This window comes from Vespula pensylvanica, chromosome 3, assembly GCF_014466175.1.
Source record: "Vespula pensylvanica isolate Volc-1 chromosome 3, ASM1446617v1, whole genome shotgun sequence".
NCBI classification, from domain to species: Eukaryota; Metazoa; Arthropoda; class Insecta; order Hymenoptera; family Vespidae; genus Vespula; species Vespula pensylvanica.
In genome coordinates, this window is record NC_057687.1 from 10,919,472 (window position 1) to 10,940,297 (window position 20,826).

The following is a 20,826-nucleotide window of genomic DNA, read 5'->3' on the forward strand; positions in this document are numbered from 1 at the left end:
AAAAGAGAGAAGAAAAAAAATACATGAAGAATAAAAAAAAGGAATCTTAAGTAATCCTCATAAATAATGTATCGCTCGAATAGATTTTTCCGTCTCGAAGGAATGCGAAGTTGTCTCGATTCGTTTCTATCCTCGACGCCATATAAATCATCCTCCTCGTTTCGTTCGTCTATAGATATCTATCCCCATCGATAATCTTTATCTCGTCATTCTCTCTTCTCTCTCTCTCTCTCTCTCTCTCTCTCTTTCTCTCTTTTTTCTTCACCGAAGTAATGCGTTCACTGTGCCGAGAACGTTCAGATTGCCACTTTTTCTCTCTCTCTCTTTCTCACGGATTGCTCGCATTGTTATCCTTTTTTTCCAAACTCGCTGACCTTCGAGGACGATGTCCGCGTTTTCCAAGTAGATCGATTCATCGATCCTATCGATCGGTCGATCGATCGAAGGTAAGACGAATAAAGTGTCTGATAAATCTCGAAACAATTTCACGATTTCTAAATTTGTATTAAGAAAAAAAAACAAAAAAAAAGAAAGGAGAAATGAAAAAGAAATCATGCTATGTTAATTAAATTAAATGGAGTTATGTTAATCATCTTACTTTTTGAATTCGATTTAGTATTATAATAAATTATATATATCTATATAAATGAATAACATACATACTATTATTATACACGTTAGTAATAAATAATATGTCGAATGTATATCACGTGTAATAGATATTATATGCAATAATAAATTGTTATAGATATATAAATTATAAATTATAATATAATAAAAATATAAATTAATTATCGCTTTCTGATCGTAACCAAAATCGAAAGAAACTGTAATGAGAAGGTAGCAAAGCGACCACGAAAGAGTATCACTTGAGAAAAGAGAGTCAGAGAGTTAGAGTGAAAAAAGAGAGAGAGAGAGAGAGAGAGAGAGAGAGAGAGAGAGAGAGAGAGAGAGAAGGACTCGTTACGTTAAACTAAGTGGAAAAGACCGGAACGTAAAGTGCCCTTTGTCATTGGACACTTCCTTGAACCTGGTTACGGATCTCTTCTGGATCGCCGTGAAGTGCCTTCGACCTTGCCGTAGCATTATTTTTCGCAGGAGTCAACGATTCGCTAACGACCCTTTCTCAATAATTATCGGAACCGCTGCGATTACGCATCGTCGAGAGACGCTCCTTAAAAACAAAAAAAAAATTCCCCAAAAAAAATAAATAAATAAAAGGAATCTTAACTTCCCTTTTCATTGTTGCTAAGAAACCATCGTGAAACGCGAAACACGGTTATTAAATTTTATATCCTACTCGTGTTTTCGTGCTATTTAAAAAATGTTCCAATGTTTTTCTACCTTTCTCTCTCTCTCTCTCTCTCGTAATTCTTTCAACTCCGAGCATCGTTTATTATCATCATTGTCTCTCGTTATTATTATTTATAATACCATACCAAATGAATTTTATTATCGCGAAATTTATTCAATATTTTTCTCTAGATCGAAAATCTGAATTAAAAGAAGTATTTTTATAGTTTAGTTGCTCGATAACCAAGTAATATACAGGTATAATCTATTTTATCACGGAGATCATCATCGTCGTCATTATTATTACTATTACTATTACTATTACTATTATTATTATTATTATTATTATTATTATTATTATTATTATTATTATTATTATTATTATTATTATTATTATTATTATAGTTGTTACTATTATCATCAGATATTATTATCGTTATTAGTAGGTACGTATGAAAGAAAACGAATGGATTCGTCGATAATACTGTAATCTCCTCTTACTCTCTCTCTCTCTCTCTCTCTCTCTCTCTCTCTCTCTCTCTCTCTTTTAGTATCTATCTATATACCTGTATATCTATCTTCTTCTTCCTCTCTTATCTCGTTAAAAGGCAGGTAACGAAGAGTAGATTATTAATTTCTCGATAAAGCGCGGATAGACGCGTTTTAATTCCTTCCTCTCGAACGAACGATAGAGGAATAAGACTTCGTAGGTGAGCCAAGCAACGTCGTGTTGTTGTTACTGTGTATTCACAAGAAGAACACAGAGAAACATAGAGGGACAGGGAGAGGGAGAAAGAGGGAGAAAGAGGGAGAAGGAGAGAACGTGTTGTAACCACTATACCACTACAAAGTCAAGTCTCGAAGGTATAAGAGTCCTACAAATAAACGGATAGCTACGTACTTACTTACTTACTTACTTACTTACGTTCTCGGATATATTTCTTGCTCGACGAGAAGTCGCGATTCGCGAACAGGATGATCGTTTCGATAATGGAAAGGGATGAGAAAGAAGGGAAGAGAGAGAGAGAGAGAGAGAGAGAGAAGCTTACGCATAAGTACATCGAATGGGCGTGACTACTCTCATGTATCACCTGTCTCCCTTCTTTCGCTAATTGTGAAACGCGAATGACGTTGCATTGTCTATCATCAAGGTCCTGGACACCCGTTCGACGACTATCGATAATTTATAGGACTCGATTAAATATCTACTTTACTTATTTTTATCTTCTTCTTCTTGGTAATAGAATTAACGAAGGAATAAACGAATTCTCGTAACTGGATACATTAATTTTCATTCATTTCATTTGTAATCAATTAGATCTATGATTTAAACGTCTTTGAGAATACGTCTTTGAATGTACGTATATAGATCGTAGGAATTTATAACGTGGTATGATTTTATATTTTCAAGTATTATTTATAATTTCAAAGAAATTTTTTTTGTAAAAGAATTACGTGTGTGTGTATATATGTATGTATATATATATATATATATATATATATACATACATATATATATATATTATCGATAATACATATGACTATCGTACAAAATATATTTCATAGATACATATACTACATTATCCGTAACAATAGTACACGGAAGTATAATAACAGTCGATGAGAAGAAACATGAAACTCACGAGGATCTGTCTTCGATTAAATTAAACGGGGGAAAGTGATAAAACCGGTATTATCGTAAAAAACACATACACACACACATATATATATATATAAATACTCGTTAGTGGCATATCTATACATAAAATTAAACGGAACAATGCGTACGTAAATTCATACGTAGAATTATTTGCCACGTCGTCGATGCGTGGTATTCGTGTCAACGTGCCGATTTCAATAATCCTCGACTGTAAAAGGAGCCGAAAGAATGAGAGAACGAGAGAAAGAGAGAGAAAGATAGATAGATAGATAGATAGATAGATAGATAGATGGATAGAAAGAGAAAGAAGAAAGAGAGAGAGAGAGAGAAAGAGTCTTCTCTTCCTTGTAGAGTGCGTAGGTGGAATGCACCATTCGAAGTCGGGTTCCAATAAAGTAATAAGCCTCTATAAATAGCGAGAAAGAAGAAGAGAGATAGATAGATGGATAGATAGAAAGAAAGAGAGAGAGAGAGAGAGAGAGAAAGAGAAAGAAAGAGACGAAGCACACGTTCGCATCGAGAAAGAAGGAAGACCATAGAAGGAACCGTGGAAGCATGGATGAGGGAGCTTGACCGCGAAAGTCAAGAACATAATCATAGACTACGATCAGCCTGGTCCCCTCACTTTATACATCCGCCTCTCTCTTTCTCTCTCTTTCTCTAGTAGTCTTCTTCGAAGACTCTCTCTCTCAGAATCTATGCGCGCAGAACCTCAGAGAGATCCACCGAATCGAACCTTGCTAATAATTACGAGCTTCTACTTAATGTACCTATGGAATATTTATATTTATATTGCCTTTTAATTCGTTTCATATGAATATGATAAAAATTAATACGTTTAAAAAGGAATGAACGACGAAGAAAAATAATCAATCGTGTTAACCATTTTTCATCGATTTCTCTTCATCGATCCTTTTCGACGATTAAATAAGGAAATAAGGATTTTTGATCGACGTTTTCACGTTTTTCATCGACCAGTTCGTTCCGATCGAATGTAAATTTTCTTTTTTTTCTTTTTCGTTTGTTTGTTTTCTCTTTTTTCTCTCTTGTTTCTTCTTTCTTTCTCTTCTTTTGAAGGGATGAAAAAGGAAAGAAAATAGATAGAACGTCAACTCTATGTATAAGGAAAAATATTTGGAAGTACGATGAGAGAGCTCGATTTGCATGAAAACAGGAAATTGTTGCCTTCCCTTCGGTGCTACCTCGAAGGCGGTGGCGTAGTCGAATTTGCAAGATTAATAGAGACGCATGGTGAATAATCGCTTTGCGACGTCGATCGATTTCCCCGTATAAACTCGCCGGAGAGTCTCCAGACGAATCTCTTTCTCGAGACAAACGCTCTTGAGTAATTTATTTTCTCTCTCTCTCTCTCTCTCTCTCTCTCTCTCTCTCTCTCTCTCTCTCTCTCTCTCTCTTCATTTCTTTTCTTTCCTTTCATTCTTCTTTTTTTTCTACCGTTTACTGCCCTAACGTTTAATGATATTAAGAAAAAAAAAAAAAGTAAAAAAACAAAAAAAGATATGAAAAAGATCCTTGTCACTTGAAAAACAAAAATATTTTGTACGTGTCACGTACAACTATACGTCTATATACATATATGTATGATATTATACAGAGTGTATAAAAAATTTCTAGATAATTTAAACAAAGATTCGTGAAACTTTTCTAGGCTCACATTTTTACGATCTATCAAAAAAAAAAAAAAAAAAGAAAAGAAATAGGAGAAAAAAATAGAAAGAAAAATTAATTGTAAAAGTTGCGAAAAAGAGTAAACGATTGATCAAAATCATTCAGAAACATTAAACCATTCGCTCTCTCTCTCTCTCTCTCTCTCTCTCTCTCTCTCTCTCTCTCTCTCTCTCTCTCTCTCTCTCTCTCTCTCTCTCTCTAATAAATTACTTATCAAAATTGATAAAGAAAGAAAGAAAAGAAGACTTTTCTTCGGAAAGTAAAGTAACGATCAGGTCGAGATCGAAAGTTTTCTTTTTTTGGAAAGGATGAAAGAAACAACAACAAGAGAAAAGAGAGAAAAAGAAAGAGAGAGAAAGGAAGACATGAGAATAGAAAGCGATGAAAATGAACGAAATGTATAGGTCCGCTATGTATACGTCGTTAATCGATTAATAGTATGCAGGGACGTATTCGAAGTTGAAAGGAGGGAGGGGGGAGGCCACCCTGCAGCCGAGTTTCGCCACACACCTCGACGGGATCTTGCCTAAGGCAAGAAGGCGGTCGGCGTCTCGGCTCATTAAAGCTAATAATGTGGATTTACTAATCTCTCCGTTCTCTGTCGGCCGGATATATATGTATGTATGTATGTATGCCTCACCCCCTCCCTACGATTTCCACCTCCACCTCCATCTCCACCTCCACATCCACATCCATATTCACCTTCACCATCACCATCACCACCTCCCTGTTCTCCTTCTTTCTTGCTGCACACCCCTCGTCTCGCCATTTTCCATTATATTCGTCGATTTCAACGATTCGAAAATTATTCGCGATAATTCATCCGTTTTCATCCGATCACCACGAATTAAAACTAATCTCCCTCTTTCACCGACCTTCGTATTCTTCGTTTCTTTCTTTCTTTCTTTCTTTCTTTCCATTTTTTTTTTGATTTTTTTCTTTTTTACAATTTCTTCTTTTTTTTCTTCCTCCTTCGTCACTTCTCTTCTTCTTTTTGTTCCTTTTCATCGCTCCTTCTTTTCTTTTTCTTTTTTTTTCTCGTTTTGTTCTCTCTCTCTCTCTCTCTCTCTCTCTCTCTCTCTCTCTCTCTCTCTCTCTCTCTCTCTCTCTCTCTCTCTCTCTCTCTCTCTTTACGTACGACGAGCGTAAAATTAGCCATCCTTTCTTAATTTCGAGCTACCGCAAAAGCGTAATTCCAACGGGCGAACCGTGAAATCGTTCGACTACTACTAGCGGCTCTCGACTCTCGGCTGCAATTTGCAATTTAAGAAAATGAGTTAGCGTAGGTAAGTACTATACACTCGTGATCGTTCAATTTGTCATCTACGTTATCTCGTTTAAAAGAAATACGATTTAATATCTATTTCTGTCGCAAATACTTTTGGCGTCTCTAACGTTCGTTCGAGTACTTCATTTTTTTCGTTCTTTTTTTCTTTCCTTTTCGTATTTTACAATCGTTATACGAAAAGAAAAAGAAGAAGAGACGATTGTAACGAGAAACATTAAAAAGGTGTGTTATGAATTATTCGTCATTACTTTTCAACGTACATCGTTCTTCATTTTTATATGCAATTATTATCTAGAGGAGAGGAAACTATAAGAGAATGAAAACAAAAAGAACGAAACAAAACAAAACAAAACAAAATATACAATCTTGAAAGATATTAAAACGTACGTAGTGAATTACTTTTGTCACTTTTAACGTTCATCGTTAATTCTTCATCTCTTTCCTTTTTTTCTTTGTACAATCATCACGTGAAAAAAAGAGACCGTAAGAGAGATGTGCTATATCGAGGCAAGTCAAAAAATGATAGGAAAAAAAGAAAATGTTTGGAATAAAATGATGTTTTTCCTTTTCTTTTTTTCTTTAAATTTTACAAAATTTTGAAACCACGAAAGGATCTCCGAAGAAACGTTCGAGGTTCTCTATTGAAATATCCATAAATTTTGGTTGGGGCGATCACGCGAGCCACTCGGCGTTCGGCGATTACGTAAAGACAAGGGGATATTTATATCCGTGTGCGGTATATATGTAGATATATATGTGCATGCATGCACGCATACATGTATATATATATATATATATATATATATATATATACATGCATGCGTGCATACATGTATACGTACATGTATACATACATACAACACAAATACATACGTACATACATATATACCATATATCATACAACATATATACACACATACACATATACATCATACACACACATACATCATACGTATATACACACATACAAGCGTACTACAGCTGCCAGTGCTTGCTTGGACGTCGTCGTAGGGTCGATGATCGACCTGTACCTTTACATTGTACCTTACTTACGATGTTCGTCTAACCGGGTTATACTCGACGACACATCAATTTTTTATTCAGCACTTCACTTCCACACTTCTTTGCAATACTAGAAAGAAAATATTCTTCCTATTGAATGTTTTATCCCTTTCGGTCTATGGAAAGTGGAGCAATCTAAGTATATCAAAGAACAATAAAATATGTTTGGGGAGTGGCCCTTAAATTCTTTTTCTTTTTACGCCCTCTATTTTTCTGTTTCTTCCTTTCTTTCTTTTTCTGTTTTTCTTGTCTTCTTTTTTTTTAATTTCCTTTTCACCATTTTTTATGCTGAATGTCAGATAATCATAGAAATTTATAGATATAAATGAAATGAATTAATATATAAAGAATATTGTAATGACAGTTAAAAGATATTGAAATAAAAAATATTAAAGTATCAAAATAAAAAAAAAAAAGATACATATATATACATATTGAAATATAGAAAATTACAAAATTCTCTAATTATAGAAATTTTTCGTAATGGTTTTCACGATACTTTCAGCAATCTATAATTTGTATTTAAAAAAATATATACATAAATAGAATAAATGAAAATATATGAAATTACAATTACAAGAAAGAAGTCAGTCATGCGAAAGATAATAGTTAAAAAAGAAAAAAAGAAAAAAGGAAAAAAGAAAAAGAAACCAAACAACTTTATTGCTTCTCGGTTTGAGATTGGTATCCTTACATCATGCACGTATGGATCGTGTAATAGTCCTACGACGAGGGGTGAGATTTAAATCGAGAGCAAAAGGGTCCGATGATTTTTCGAAAACGACCTCGAATTCTTCGCATACACGAGCTGTCAACGAGTCTTCCGAAGTACCAAGTTACCCCGATCCTAAAGGGAAGTTTCTCTTTTGACCCCATAGATTCATTAAAACGAACCCTTCGATACTATCGCGTCTAACACCATGTCGGAATCGAATTCCAGACACGATCGAGGGTGGCCGAACATTTATACAATCACTTTGACATTCGCCTTACGTGAATCGTTTTTAATTTATTTAATTTTTATACACAAACACACTTGCCTTTAACTTGCAAATATTCTCTTTTAAATTAATTAATTTTCTTTTCTTTTCTTTATTACTCCAATTCGATTACACTCGAAAATATCAGTTCAATTGAATAGTTCGTGATAGATTAAATAATTAAAAAAATTAAGAAAAGAAATAGAGAGAAGAAAAAAGCAAAAAGAAAAAAAGAGAGAGAGAGAGAGAGAGAGAGAGAGAGAAAGAGATAAAATAAAGCAAGCAACAAATTTCCTAACAACATTCGTGCATCGTTAAATACCCAAATAGACTTATCAAACGATGCAACGTTTATTGCGTTACATAGTCGATAGTTTTAATGGGCATACCATCGAGGAAACGTATAATTAATGAACTATACGTCGAATACACGTCGTTCGACTTATTCTTCGCTCACTCATTCCCTCTCTCTCTCTCTCTCTCTCTCTCTCTCTCTTTCTTTCTTTCTCTCTCTCTCTCTCACTCTCAACTCGAAGTTACAAACTTTTGCTATTTTCAATAAGACATATGCGGGTAGGTAGATATGGAGATTCCAAGAGCAAGAAAAAGAAAGAGATAGAGAGAAAGAGAGAGAAAAGGGTCTAGCGGTAATTACGTAAGAGAATCAATTAAGCGCGTGAATACCTGAAGAGCTATGGGCATCCACCTATCTACAAAGAGTTATTAATGAACTCGTCAGATATTCGTTAAACGTTCGAATGCTCGAAACCTCTCTTGCATTTCTCTTATTTTCTTTCTCATAAATATTTGCAGTTAGTCACAGTAAATGATCGTGTATATATTAAAATTAAATCCGTTGCGTCTCATTATTAATTATTTTTTAATTTCCTTTCACTTATTTATTTACTTATTCATTTACTTATTTATTTATTCCTATTATTTTTATTTTCTTTCATATCTTTTTCTTTTTTTATTCTTTTTCATTTTTTTTTTCTGTATTCCTTTTTTTCTTTTTTTTTTTTTTTTTTTTTTTTTTTTTTTTTTTTATATATATATATATATATATATAATACACGCTTTTACCTAGAACGAGAATGAAATGTATCTTGAAATTGTTAAAAGATATTATATCTACGTTAATGATAAATTTGTATCGATAATTGATTTAAAGTCGTATCATTAACATACCGATCTTGAAATAATCACGTAATAATCTTCCTTCGAGATCTCAGGATTTATATCCGGATTAATGTCAGACATTCAGAGAGAGAGAGAGAGAGAGAGAAAGAGAGAAAGAGAGAGAAGGAGAGAGTAATTAAGAAGATTATGACGTTCGCGTCCGGTGACTTGTTAGTTGCAGATAAGAAGTAGGAAGACTCTTGAATAATGTCAGAGACGTAAACGATTATCGCGGAACGTTTATTCGAAATTAATTGCCATTTACAAATTAGCCGATAAACTCGCACGCACGTTTAATTCTTCTCGACGATTTCAAATTCGTTCTTTTCTACGTATATCGAGGAGAGTACATTTTCTTTTCCCTCCCTCTTTTTTTTTTTATCATCGCGTTTTCGAAAGCAAACGACAAGAAGAAAATTTCATTTGAGGAACGATAATTAATTTTAGACGAAAGTGAGAAAATTATAGCGATTAGAACGAACTCGCTCGTTCGGTTATAAAATTATAAAATTCTGTAGAAGAAAAGGAGAGAGGAAAAGAGAAAGAGAGAGAGAGAGAGAGAGAGAGAGAGAGATACGATCCCTTGATTAATCGATTCTCGTTCCGCAAATTTATGGATTTCATTTAATATCTTAATGCACGGTAGGAAGGTGCAGGTAATTGAAACGGCCGTCGGATGAATTAAGAACGTGATTGTAGGTACGTTAACATTTTGATAAAGTAATTAACGCGGGTACTGCCCTCTTCTTATTCGAATCTACCTATATCGAATACGATATACGAAGATTTAGGTAGGTAGAACGAAGAAGATAATAAAATCGATACAACTCGAAATTCGTTTCAAATGATGGATCAACGAAGCTCTGAATTAACGAACGTATGAATGTTCTACGAGGATCATTTTAATTGAAACGTATTTATGTCCGATTTGCGTTTGAAATTATTTATTTAAAATTATTTTTCCTCGATAATATTTGAAACGTTTTAAAGAAGGTTATTCTTTATTCTTATTTTGTTGTTGTTTGGTTTTTCTTCCTCTTTTTTTATATATACATACACACACACACACACATATATATATGTATGTATGTGTTTCTTTTTTCCCTAAATCTTTCGTCGAAGGTTGAAAAGAGTAAAATACAGAAAGAAGAGAAAGAAAGAGAGAGAGAGAGAGAGAGAGGGAGAAAGAGATCAAAGAATACAGTATACTAATCGTTCGAGACAACGAAAGGGTCGATCTCACGCACACCAAAGCTTCTCTCTCTCTCTCTCTCTCTCTCTCTCTGTCTCTCTAACGAGCAGTCAGTCATTCCAGGATAAATTATAGTCGTACGGAAGGAACATCGGCCAGTTTTTCAGCTAGTGTGGGTGGGCCCCCATCGCATCTTTTTACGTAGGTAGGTATATATCGGTTGCGTGATACTCTCGAGCAACAAATTTCCACCTGACTACCGGCTAACGATCGCACGTGATCACTGTGATCGGATATTTTTGATCCTTTGCCTCCCACCATCCTTTCCTCTCTCTTTCTCTCTCTCTCTCTCTCTTTCTTTCTCTTTCTCTCTCTCTCTCTCTTCCTCTCTTTTTCTTCTTCTTCTTCTTCTTCTTCTTCTTCCCTTTAACTTTTTGTTTCGACGTCCACGAAGTTGCTCGACCGGTTGCGACTTTCCTCTCGATAAAGTATTCCCGTTCCGTTCCGTTCCGTTCCTTTCCTTTCCTTTCCTTTCCTTTCCCTTCCTTTCCTCTCCTTTCCTTTCCTTTCGTTTCGCCACCGTCCGTACAACGTCATTCGTCACCGAGCTCGACCGACTCTCTTGTCTCAATGTCGGCGTTACGCGATCGACCGGCAAGAGAGACCCTCTCTCAAACTTGTACTTACATATATACGTGTATGTCTATGTAAGTACCAACGATCCACGTTCCCTTTACCGTTAGATTTCTTCTTCTTCTTCTCTTCTTCATCTTCCTCTTATTCTTGTTCTTCTTCTTCTTCTTCTTCTTCTTCTTCTTCTTCTTCTTCTTCTTCTTCTTCTTCTTCTTCTTCTCGAGAAGAACGATCCTTTGCCATCAATAATACCTTCCCCAATTTACCGTTTAAAACGTTTCATATCTTTTATACGTTTTATACTTTGTATCGCTTCTGTTCGTTCGTTAATGATTTTTTTTCCTTTTTTTTTTTTTTTTTTTTTTATTTAATAAACTGTGTCTATCAAATCCATTCTCTTATCGATCAGAAGAAAGACTTCCTTCAACGTTTGGAATTTACCGAATTAACAGATATCATCATTATTAATTATTTTAGACGGGAGAAAGAAATATTTGAAGGATTCTAACGATGAGAATGTTATTCGGTAATTAATCGAGTGATCAACGATCGTTTAGATCTATCTGATAATTAGAATACCATTGTTTGGAAACTGCGAGCACCGAATCTTTTTTCCATTAGAATTCACAATTCCATCACAGTAAAAGTTATATTCATGAAATTCAAAGAAACGCACGTGACGATTTTTGCATCGATAAGAAGACGCAAGAAACAATCATCGAACTTGTTCTTCTACAAATCAAAATCTCGCCATATAAGAAATTCCGAGTTCGAACAATTTCTTTTCTTACAATTTTTAATACTTCAACCGTTGCGTTAAATTCATTCTATCTATCTAAAATAACAATCCTAAATAAAATTAATGTCGAATTAACGAGTTTGTTAAAAAAGAAGAAGAAAGAAAGAATAAGAACAAATAGACCAACAACAACAACAACAACAATACCAAGAATTGAAAAACAATTTTAGAAACGAGAAATGAGTATCGGCCTTTTAATAATGTCTCTTTAAAAATGAGATAGAAAAGGAGAGTAAAATGTTGATCTGGAATCCGGTTGCTTTTCTGCTAATAATTTACCGAATCTTTTGCAGCCGTGCCACGTGTCGTCGAGCGCGTTAAGGGAATGTACCTCGTGTGCCCGAAGAATCTGAGACACGAGGTTGCCCACCCACGTAAGTCGGGCGTGTGCGCGCGCGCGACCAACCGAACAACCGAGCGACCCTATCCCTTCATAATATTTGTGTGTATATCCATATATATATGTGTGTGTATATCCATATATATATATATGTATCCATATATATGTATGTGTGTATCCATATGTGTGTGTGTGTATATATATATATACGTGTAAGTACTACACACTACTTCAATCTATGTACATAGATATACGTTTATGTTGTAGGTATGTACATACGTCCATCATGTGGTTGTCGCTAACGACAGGTCCATTTCCGGTCCTCAATCGACCCTTAAATTTTTTTTTCGTATGTTACGATACACTCAGACACATTTAACGAGGATCATTTTCGATCATTAAGAGATCGATGATCCTTTCTTATTTTTATTTTTATTTTTCTTTCTTCTCTCTCTTATTCACCTTCTCTGTTTCTCTATATCTTTCCTTTCCTTTCCTTCTACTTTTTATTTGACTTAACGCGTTAATACTAATCCATATTCGATATTAATAAAAAATATCAAAGGACGAATCTCTCGACGTTTACTTGATACGAAGGTTACAAGGAAATTGGCCTAGTTAAACGGTCGTGATTTCGTTTGATTAAAGGAGAAGGACAAACAACTTCCTGTAGCAGATGCGATCTTCAACCTCCCACGTTTAGTACTCGCGAAAGCTTTATGTTCGATCACTTACACTCACTCTGGAGATTCATGATCTCTCTGAACGATCTACATAAAGTCTTGAATCCTCTCTCTCTCTCTCTCTCTCTCTCTCTCTCTCTCTCTCTCTCTCTCTCTCTCTCTTTCTTCCTCCTCTTTTTAACGACGTGACCACGATGAAGTAATAATAATATCGACTTGTTCTCTTTTCCCTCTTCACGAGATACCTCCTCTTATTTCCTTCCTATCATAATCAGTGATCTTCGCAAGTACGAGATCGAGATTTACTTTATTTAGATCGTTTCATAGGTAGTAGAGTAGGGTTTGTTACTTGGTTGGTTGGTTGGTTGGTTGGTTGGTTGGTTGGTTGGTTGGTTGGTTGGTTGGTTGATACGTTGGTTGGTTGCTTGCTTGCTTGCTTGCTTGCTTGCTCGCTCAGTTGGTTAGGTAGGGTAGTGTAAGTATGTACGTACTTGTTGCGGGCCTTTCACTCGCAGGCGCTTTATACTCAGCGAGATAGCGATCGCCTACAAATTCACTTACTGAAATCTTAAACGCGCTCCTCTGTGCACGTCCGACCGTCCATTAGTCGTGACCCTCATTATCGGACTCCGAACGATCTTTCTGTCATTAGTTGCCAGTCGACGCTCTCTGTGATACGCGCTTTATAACGAAACTACTTCTTCTACATATGTACTTACCTATGTATGCACATAAGTGTATCTTTATCTTTCTCTCTCTGTCTTTCTTTCGCTCTTTTGCTCTCTTTATCTCTCTCTCTCTCTCTCTCTCTCTCTCTCTCTCTCTCTCTCTCTCTCTCTGTCTTTCTGTCTTTCTGTATGTCTGTCTGTATTTCTGTCTGTCTGTCTGTCTGTCTGTCTGTCTGTTTCTCTGTATATATCTATCTCTAAACGTTCGAGCAACGATCGTCCGATAGAAACCAAACTCGTACGATTGGCACAAACTTCACTTTCGAGTCAGTCTCGCACTGAACTACCACGCCAATTATCTTAACTATGTATTTACTATTAACTTTTATCATAGTCAGTTAATATAACGATCTCATTTAATTTTCTTTCCTTTTTTTCTTTTTTTTTTTGTTTTTTGTTTTGTTTTCTTTTCTTTTCTTTTCATTCCTTCTTCAGACTTTTCTTTTTCATAACATAACGCGTCTTGTTACGTTGGTATTGGTTATTAAGGTTGTTGTATTAAAGGATTATAATTATCTATAGATTTTTTTGGAATACATTTTATCGTTACAATTTGCGAACGTTTGTTTTCGTTCTTAAAAAAATTATTGCAGACTTTACTTTCTAATTATCGAGTTTAATAGAGTATTACAAGGTTATACGGATTTTATAGAAATTCGTTTTATTATTTCGTTGTAACGATTTGCGACCATTTTTCTATCTCCGTTGTTATAAATAAAAAGATAGAAAAAAGAGAGAGAAAAAAAATTATCAAATATTTAATTCCGTAATTATCGAGTTCGATCAAAGTATTAAAAAATTATACGGTTTTCTAGAAATTCGTTTTAATATTTCGATGTACCAATTTGTCTTTCATCCTTGTATCTCCGTTCTTATAAAGAAAAAAAAATAAATAAATAAATAAATAAAAATAAAAATAAAAATAATAATAATAATAATTTGCCAAAGATTTAATTCCGTAATTATCGAGTTCAACCGAGTATGAAAAAATTATACAGCTCTTTGCAAATTCGTTTTAATATTTTGTCGTAACAATTTGTAACCATCCCTGTATCTCCGTTATTATATAATAAAACGAAAAAAATTTACTAAAGAGATTTAATTTCGTAATTATCGACGATCGACCTGAGTAAAACGCAAACCACATTTTTTCAATTGCGGTTTTCGCGGTGTCTCGCTCGAATGCTTCTCAAACATGGAACGAGTGTTCGAAGAGAATCCTTAAAAAAAAAATAAAAATAATAAAAATAATAATAATAATAATAATAACAATAATAATAACAATAGTGATAATAGGAATAAAAAAAAAACCTTATTTTTAAAAAAAGATACCTAAATCTTTATAAGAATAACGACGATTATAAATAAAATTACGTATCTATCGATAAAACGATACAATAAAATCTTATCACTTGGTTTCGCACGATAATCATAAATTTTTCTACGAGTAACTCTCGCTTCGCTTCTTATTTCTTTTATTCCTTGATTAACCAAATACGTTAATACATATTATATATATATATATATATATATATATATATATATATATGGATAATATCTATTTAACAAGAGTATCGTCGATAAACTCGAGTACAATGGCACACGCCTGTTCGTTCTAAGTACTTCGTTGCTTGACAAGTCGTGACGTTTGTGCGATGATGTTGCCAGAATCTCTTGCGTATAATGGACGAACGCATATTCAAGCACACAAACACACACACACACACACATATATATAAATACAGAGAGCCACATAATAGCATTGATATACCTTACGTATGATACACGTGTTCGTTCGAACAAATCAGCGATCTTATGTTTCTCCTCGAGCCATAAATCACGATTAGACGTTTACAGTCCGATCGATGCTAATTCGGTGGATCCGTAACATACTCGAGAAAGAAACAGAGAAAGAAAGAGAAAGAGAAAGATAGAGAAAAAATTTTTCTCAAGCGAGAAATTAATGGCGTACTTAATTGGATTTAAATAATTAATCTTAAATGCGTAGAAAAAGAGAGAGAGAGAGAGAGAGAGAGAGAGAGAGAGAGAGAGAGAGAGAGAGAGAGAGAGAGAGAGAGAGAGAGAGAGAGAATGAGAGAGATACACACACGTATACATAAACGCGCACACACACACGAACATATAGATACATTAGAATGTCAAAGAAAAAACGATTTCCGGAAGGCCCTTACGGGTACGAACGATAATGTAAACGTACTGATGTTAACTCCCAACAAGAATGATAATCGTTAAATAGGTATCATTAATACGTCGTTAGGTAAGACGATGATCTTTTTATTTAATTTTTTTTTTTTTTGCGTTCTAACGATTGAGGCCAATGAACTTTTATTCTTACGTTAGTTTCAATAAACCAATTTTTTTATCTTTTTCTTTCTTTTTCTCTTTCTCTTTCTCTCTCTTTCTCTCTGTTTCCGTTTTTCTATATTTCAGAATGCAAAACATTTACATTCTCGTCATAATTACTTAATTCTGAAAAACTCTATATAATATACCTTACCAGCTGAGAAACGTTATCAAGATTCCTTTCTACATAATAAATAAATAATATTTCCTTTGAGAAGAGAAAACCTAGAGACCGTAAAAGCGTGAATCATCAAACGTGTTTCAAGTTTAACGTGAATGAAACGAAATGAAATAAAATTAAATTGCGTTTCCATCTCTCCCTCTCTCTCTCTCTCTCTCTCTTTCTCTCTTTCTCTCTTTATCTCTATATCTCTTTCTCTATCTATCTATCTCTATCTTTTATTCATTCACTCACTCCTCTACTTTTCCTTTAACCCTTAACGCAGAAATATACGAGTACCTTCATAAATACAATTGATACCAAATCGAAATAAAAAATTCCGACAATTAAACAAACTCTTATTTAAGATAAAAAGTGAAAGAAAGATGGAAGACGAAAGGAAAGAAAAATGAAAGACAAAATAAGAAAGAAAAGAGATATACATATATTTACGTAAATATAATTCGTGTCAAATCGAAAAGAAAAATTCCAACGATTAATCAAACTCTTATTTCAGATAGAAAGTGATAAAAAGGAGAAGAAAAGAAAATTTCTTATCGTCCGTTTAATTTGATGAAAGCTTGATGCTCTTTGAGATCTTTCGTCAACGAATATTTTACTTTTCTATTTTCTATCTCTATCTTTCTCTCTCTTCTCTCTTGCGAAACGTATCATTTTTATTGCGAGTTACGTAGAAGATCCGAAAGAATCTATGAAAAAATTTATGAGAATTTTTATCTTTTGACTTCGAATCGAAAAGGACTCGTCTGATAATCAAGACGGCAAGAATAATCAAGCTATTGATATATTGATTTCAGTAAATGAATTTGAAGTACAATTGTTAATAGTCCTTACGATTAATTAATTACTCGGATCATCGTCGACGAAATCAAGTAAAGCAATCTCAGTTAGAAACATCATATATTTATAAAAACGCGTATAGATAGACACACATACACACACATAAACACATACACACAAACAGACAAACACATTATTATTTCTCTTTCGTCGTTGAACACGCGAAAGTAGTCCTACACCTTCCTCCTACTTACGTAGGTAAAGCTACATATGTGAGAACCTATTTTTACGATGATATCGATGAACTTGGCACGGACTATGACGAGAGTTACACGCTATTACAGTGATTAAATTTAATCGTTTTAACGGACTCTATTTGCTTATGTAGATACCTACGTTGTTATAATAATAGATTAGTGTGAGCGTAAGTACATCCACCTTAGATTATATTTATGATTAATACCTATGCGCGCGGGTGTATGTGAGTATTCGTCTCACTCTCCCTCTCTCTCTCTCTCTCTTTCTTTTTCTCTGTCTCTCTTTCTCTCTGTCTGTATACGAAGAGATTAGGTATAATGCATACATACGGTTTAAGAGTTAAAACGGTGCAATTATTTTAACATTCAGCCAACCACGATAATCCGTATAACTCGGCGAGTAATTGAAGATCGATCCTATCTTCCAAACGCCGACAAGGAGAAACGCTAATAATAATCCCATAGAGCAGAGACCTGTCGTGTGAGTTCCTGTCGTTAGGGAAAAAAAGAGTGAAAGAGAGAGAGAGAGAGAGAGAGAGAGAGGTGAACCTCTCTGAGAGTTCACACAGCGAGGAAGAAATTTTCGCGAGTACGAACGAAGCTACTAACGAACGTTTAACACTTTAACCGATTGTTCAACCGACAATACGAAACGTAGATCGGAGGAGTGCGACGCGAAGAAACGTTTCTGCTATTCATCAAGTTGCCACTCTGAGTCAAGTCGAGTCGAGTCGAGTCGAGTCGAGTTGAGTCGAGTCGAGTCGAGTCGAGTTGAGTCGAGTCGAGTCGAGTCGAGTCGAGTAGTCAAAGTAATTACACGTTTTCTCGTGTCACTCGTAAAGACCATCCATCCTCGCGAAATTACAGCCACGCGATGTAATAGGCTTAGGTGTATGTACATGTATGTATGTATGTACGCATGTATGTATGTATGTATGTATGTATAACTTGGTAGCCCAAACGAGTCGGTTGGGTTTATTAAAGAGTTATAGAAAGAGAGAGAGAGAGAGAGAGAGAGAGAGGGGTGTGGGGGCAGGATAACGAAAAAAAAAGAAAAAGAAAAGAACGACCTGGCGAAGATAACGATCGGATCGACTAACGATCGCTCGATCGCAAAACCCCGGTAGCCGAATATCTTCTTAACCAATTAGAAAACTCGGGCCCTTTTAACCGACGATAAAAACGATAGGATAAAAACGTCTCTACGTTTTCGAGTTGGATTTGATATGTTTTGTCAAAGGGAATAGATGTAAAGGGGATTGTATCGCGTTGTTAAACTTACCGGAGGATGGCCTGTCGGAGTATCTCGTGCAGTAGACCCAGGCTGGCCAGAGCATTTGTTTCCCTGGGTCGGAGGAAGGTGGTCCAGGTGCGTTGGAAGTTTGATTGCTCGTAGGGACAACTGCGGGAACGCCGGTCGGCGATGCCGCGTTCGTCGTAACTGTTTCCAAGTTACTCCTTTCGGATCCTTCGGAAGACGATTCCAAAAAGTCTTTCGTGAGATCTATAGGTCTCGACGAAGCTTTCTTAGGTCTGGATTTCTTCAATGAAATCGGATCGGTGATCCTCCTACCAAAATCCGCTTTCAATATGTTGTCTATACTAAACTTAAGACCCGCCTGATGCTGGAGATTGTTGTTGTTGTTGTTGTTGTTGTTGTTGTGGTTATTGTGATGATTACCGTTCGCGTTGTTCTGAACTCCGTTCGTGGTTGCCACGGTACGACCGTTCTCCTCGGGTCTCGCACTGGCCGTCGGCGATGAGGACTCGTCTCTTTGGAGTATCTTATTTACCGAGAGTCGATGATGTTGATGTTGATGAACCGACGCGTTTGCCGGCACGTGTTGTACCTGAGAGGTTTGATGCAAGTGACCGTGAGTGCTGGCGTGATGGAGATGCTGACCGGGATGGGGCATCAGCGAGGCGGTTTCTCGAGGGTCTCTACACGCGCTCGGATGAAGGATCGGCGTGGTCGCTTGAAGTCCGGATACGGTCATGGCCGACGGTGGTGACAACGACAGCCTGGTTACCAGTGGAACGCTTATCGGTGTACGGTGTAGTCTCTCTACGCTCGGATAAACTATCTCGTGAGTTAATCCGTGCTGAACGCGAGTCGGATAGTCCGGAATCTCGGTTTCTCTGGAGGCATACCGAGGCAGGAGGTGTTGGTGACCTCCCGTTACCTGATACCTAGGGAGTATCGGTTCCTGTCCAGAAGTCTCGGGTCGGCCCGGAGAGGAGGCCGTTGCCGAGGAAGATGCCGGCGACCTGACCGAGGAGGCCGTCGGCGATGACGGCGGTTGACTGTAGGCCAGAGGACTCGGCGCGGAAACGTGTGCACCACCGCCGCTCGAAGTTCGATGATAGTAACTGTCGTTGCAGCTCGTCGAGCTGGAAGGCGACGGGGTCGCCGATATCCTCGTATTCTCTTCCTCCCGAAATTCACCACGACTACTCGCTGATTCTTGATCGCCGTACTTCGTTCCACCGCAAACTCTGACACCAACGACGCTCGCCGGTGTCGGCTCGCTGCCGACGCTGAGCACCTCGCTGGTATCGCTCTCGCAGTCGCTCTCCGCGTTCTCGCATCTCTCCTGATCGCGTTTCTCCGATTCCTCGGTCTCCTGATCGAGACGCGATTGATTCTGCCTCATCTCTCGAACGTCCGTTGTCTCCGCCAAAGTCGACGAGGATTCGACGCTCGTGTTGGACATTTTTCCAAGGAGTGATCCTTCGATTAGACCGATCGAATCGTTGGCCTCTCTTCGATCGAATGCTTCGTCAACATCCCTGCTCGTCCATCGGAGCCGCTCTCGCGGAATCGATATCGTTCATTTGTACCTCGGTAGACGCATCGTTCTTTCCTACCGATTATTTTCGACGTCTCGTCGTCACTGACTCACCACCGATCATCCGTCACGCTTTACGTCCAGGAACATCATCGATCAACGAAGACTTTACGTTGATAACGCGTTTGTCACCAATCGACGAAATTTTATTTCACTCTTCTTTCCTCCGGCTCGACTTACGATCTATCTCAGGCGTAAAACGCTACCTTCGACCTTTCCCATTCCGACGGGCAGCCTCGTATTCGTCTCGTGCTCGCTCGTATATCCCTGTCCATCTCTTCTTACCTTTCCCCGCTTCAGAAAAGGTTCCTCGGGTTCGAGATCGATCGATGCAACACAACCCGCTGGCTTCTTCTCGAACATTAGCCGAAACGTTGAGAGATCTCACCTCGAGTTCGAATCACCAAGGGTACAGGTCAACGACAAGCGGAAGAAACTTTTTTCACGTATTGGGTGTTGCACGTCGAAGTAGCAACGCGCACACACTGTTTCCTTCGAACTAATGCACGGTTTCTTCTCTCACGGTTACTCGACGCGACTAGTAGTACCACGCACTATACTCCTGTCCGAAGGGAAAGCAAACGGTTAGGACGACACCATCGAAGTAACGGCCGGGCAGATAGTGAATTGTCGATGAACAACGACGAGAACGCACGCGATGTTGACGACGACGACGACGACGACGACGACAACGACGACGACGACGACGACGACGACGACGACGACGACGACGACGACGACGACGGCGACGACGACGACGACGACGACAACGATGACGACGACGACGGCGACGACAACGACGAAGACGACGACGACGACGACGACGACGAGGACAAGGACGAGGAGGACGATGATGACGATGACAGAGC

At 37.0% G+C, this 20,826-nt stretch overlaps 1 protein-coding gene across 3 annotated transcripts in view; it reads right to left on the reverse strand.

Annotated features, from left to right (window-relative positions):
- LOC122627672 (segmentation polarity homeobox protein engrailed-like) overlaps positions 1-20,505 on the reverse strand; it is a 73,296-nt gene extending 52,791 nt beyond the window's left edge. For all 3 annotated transcript variants that reach the window (XM_043808991.1, XM_043808990.1, XM_043808989.1), the window contains exon 1: positions 18,391-20,505. In XM_043808991.1, the coding sequence (XP_043664926.1) occupies positions 18,391-19,822 (1,432 nt within the window). In that variant the 5' untranslated portion in view covers positions 19,823-20,505. The remainder of the gene's footprint in view (positions 1-18,390) is intronic.
- Between the last annotated feature and the right edge of the window lie 321 nt (positions 20,506-20,826).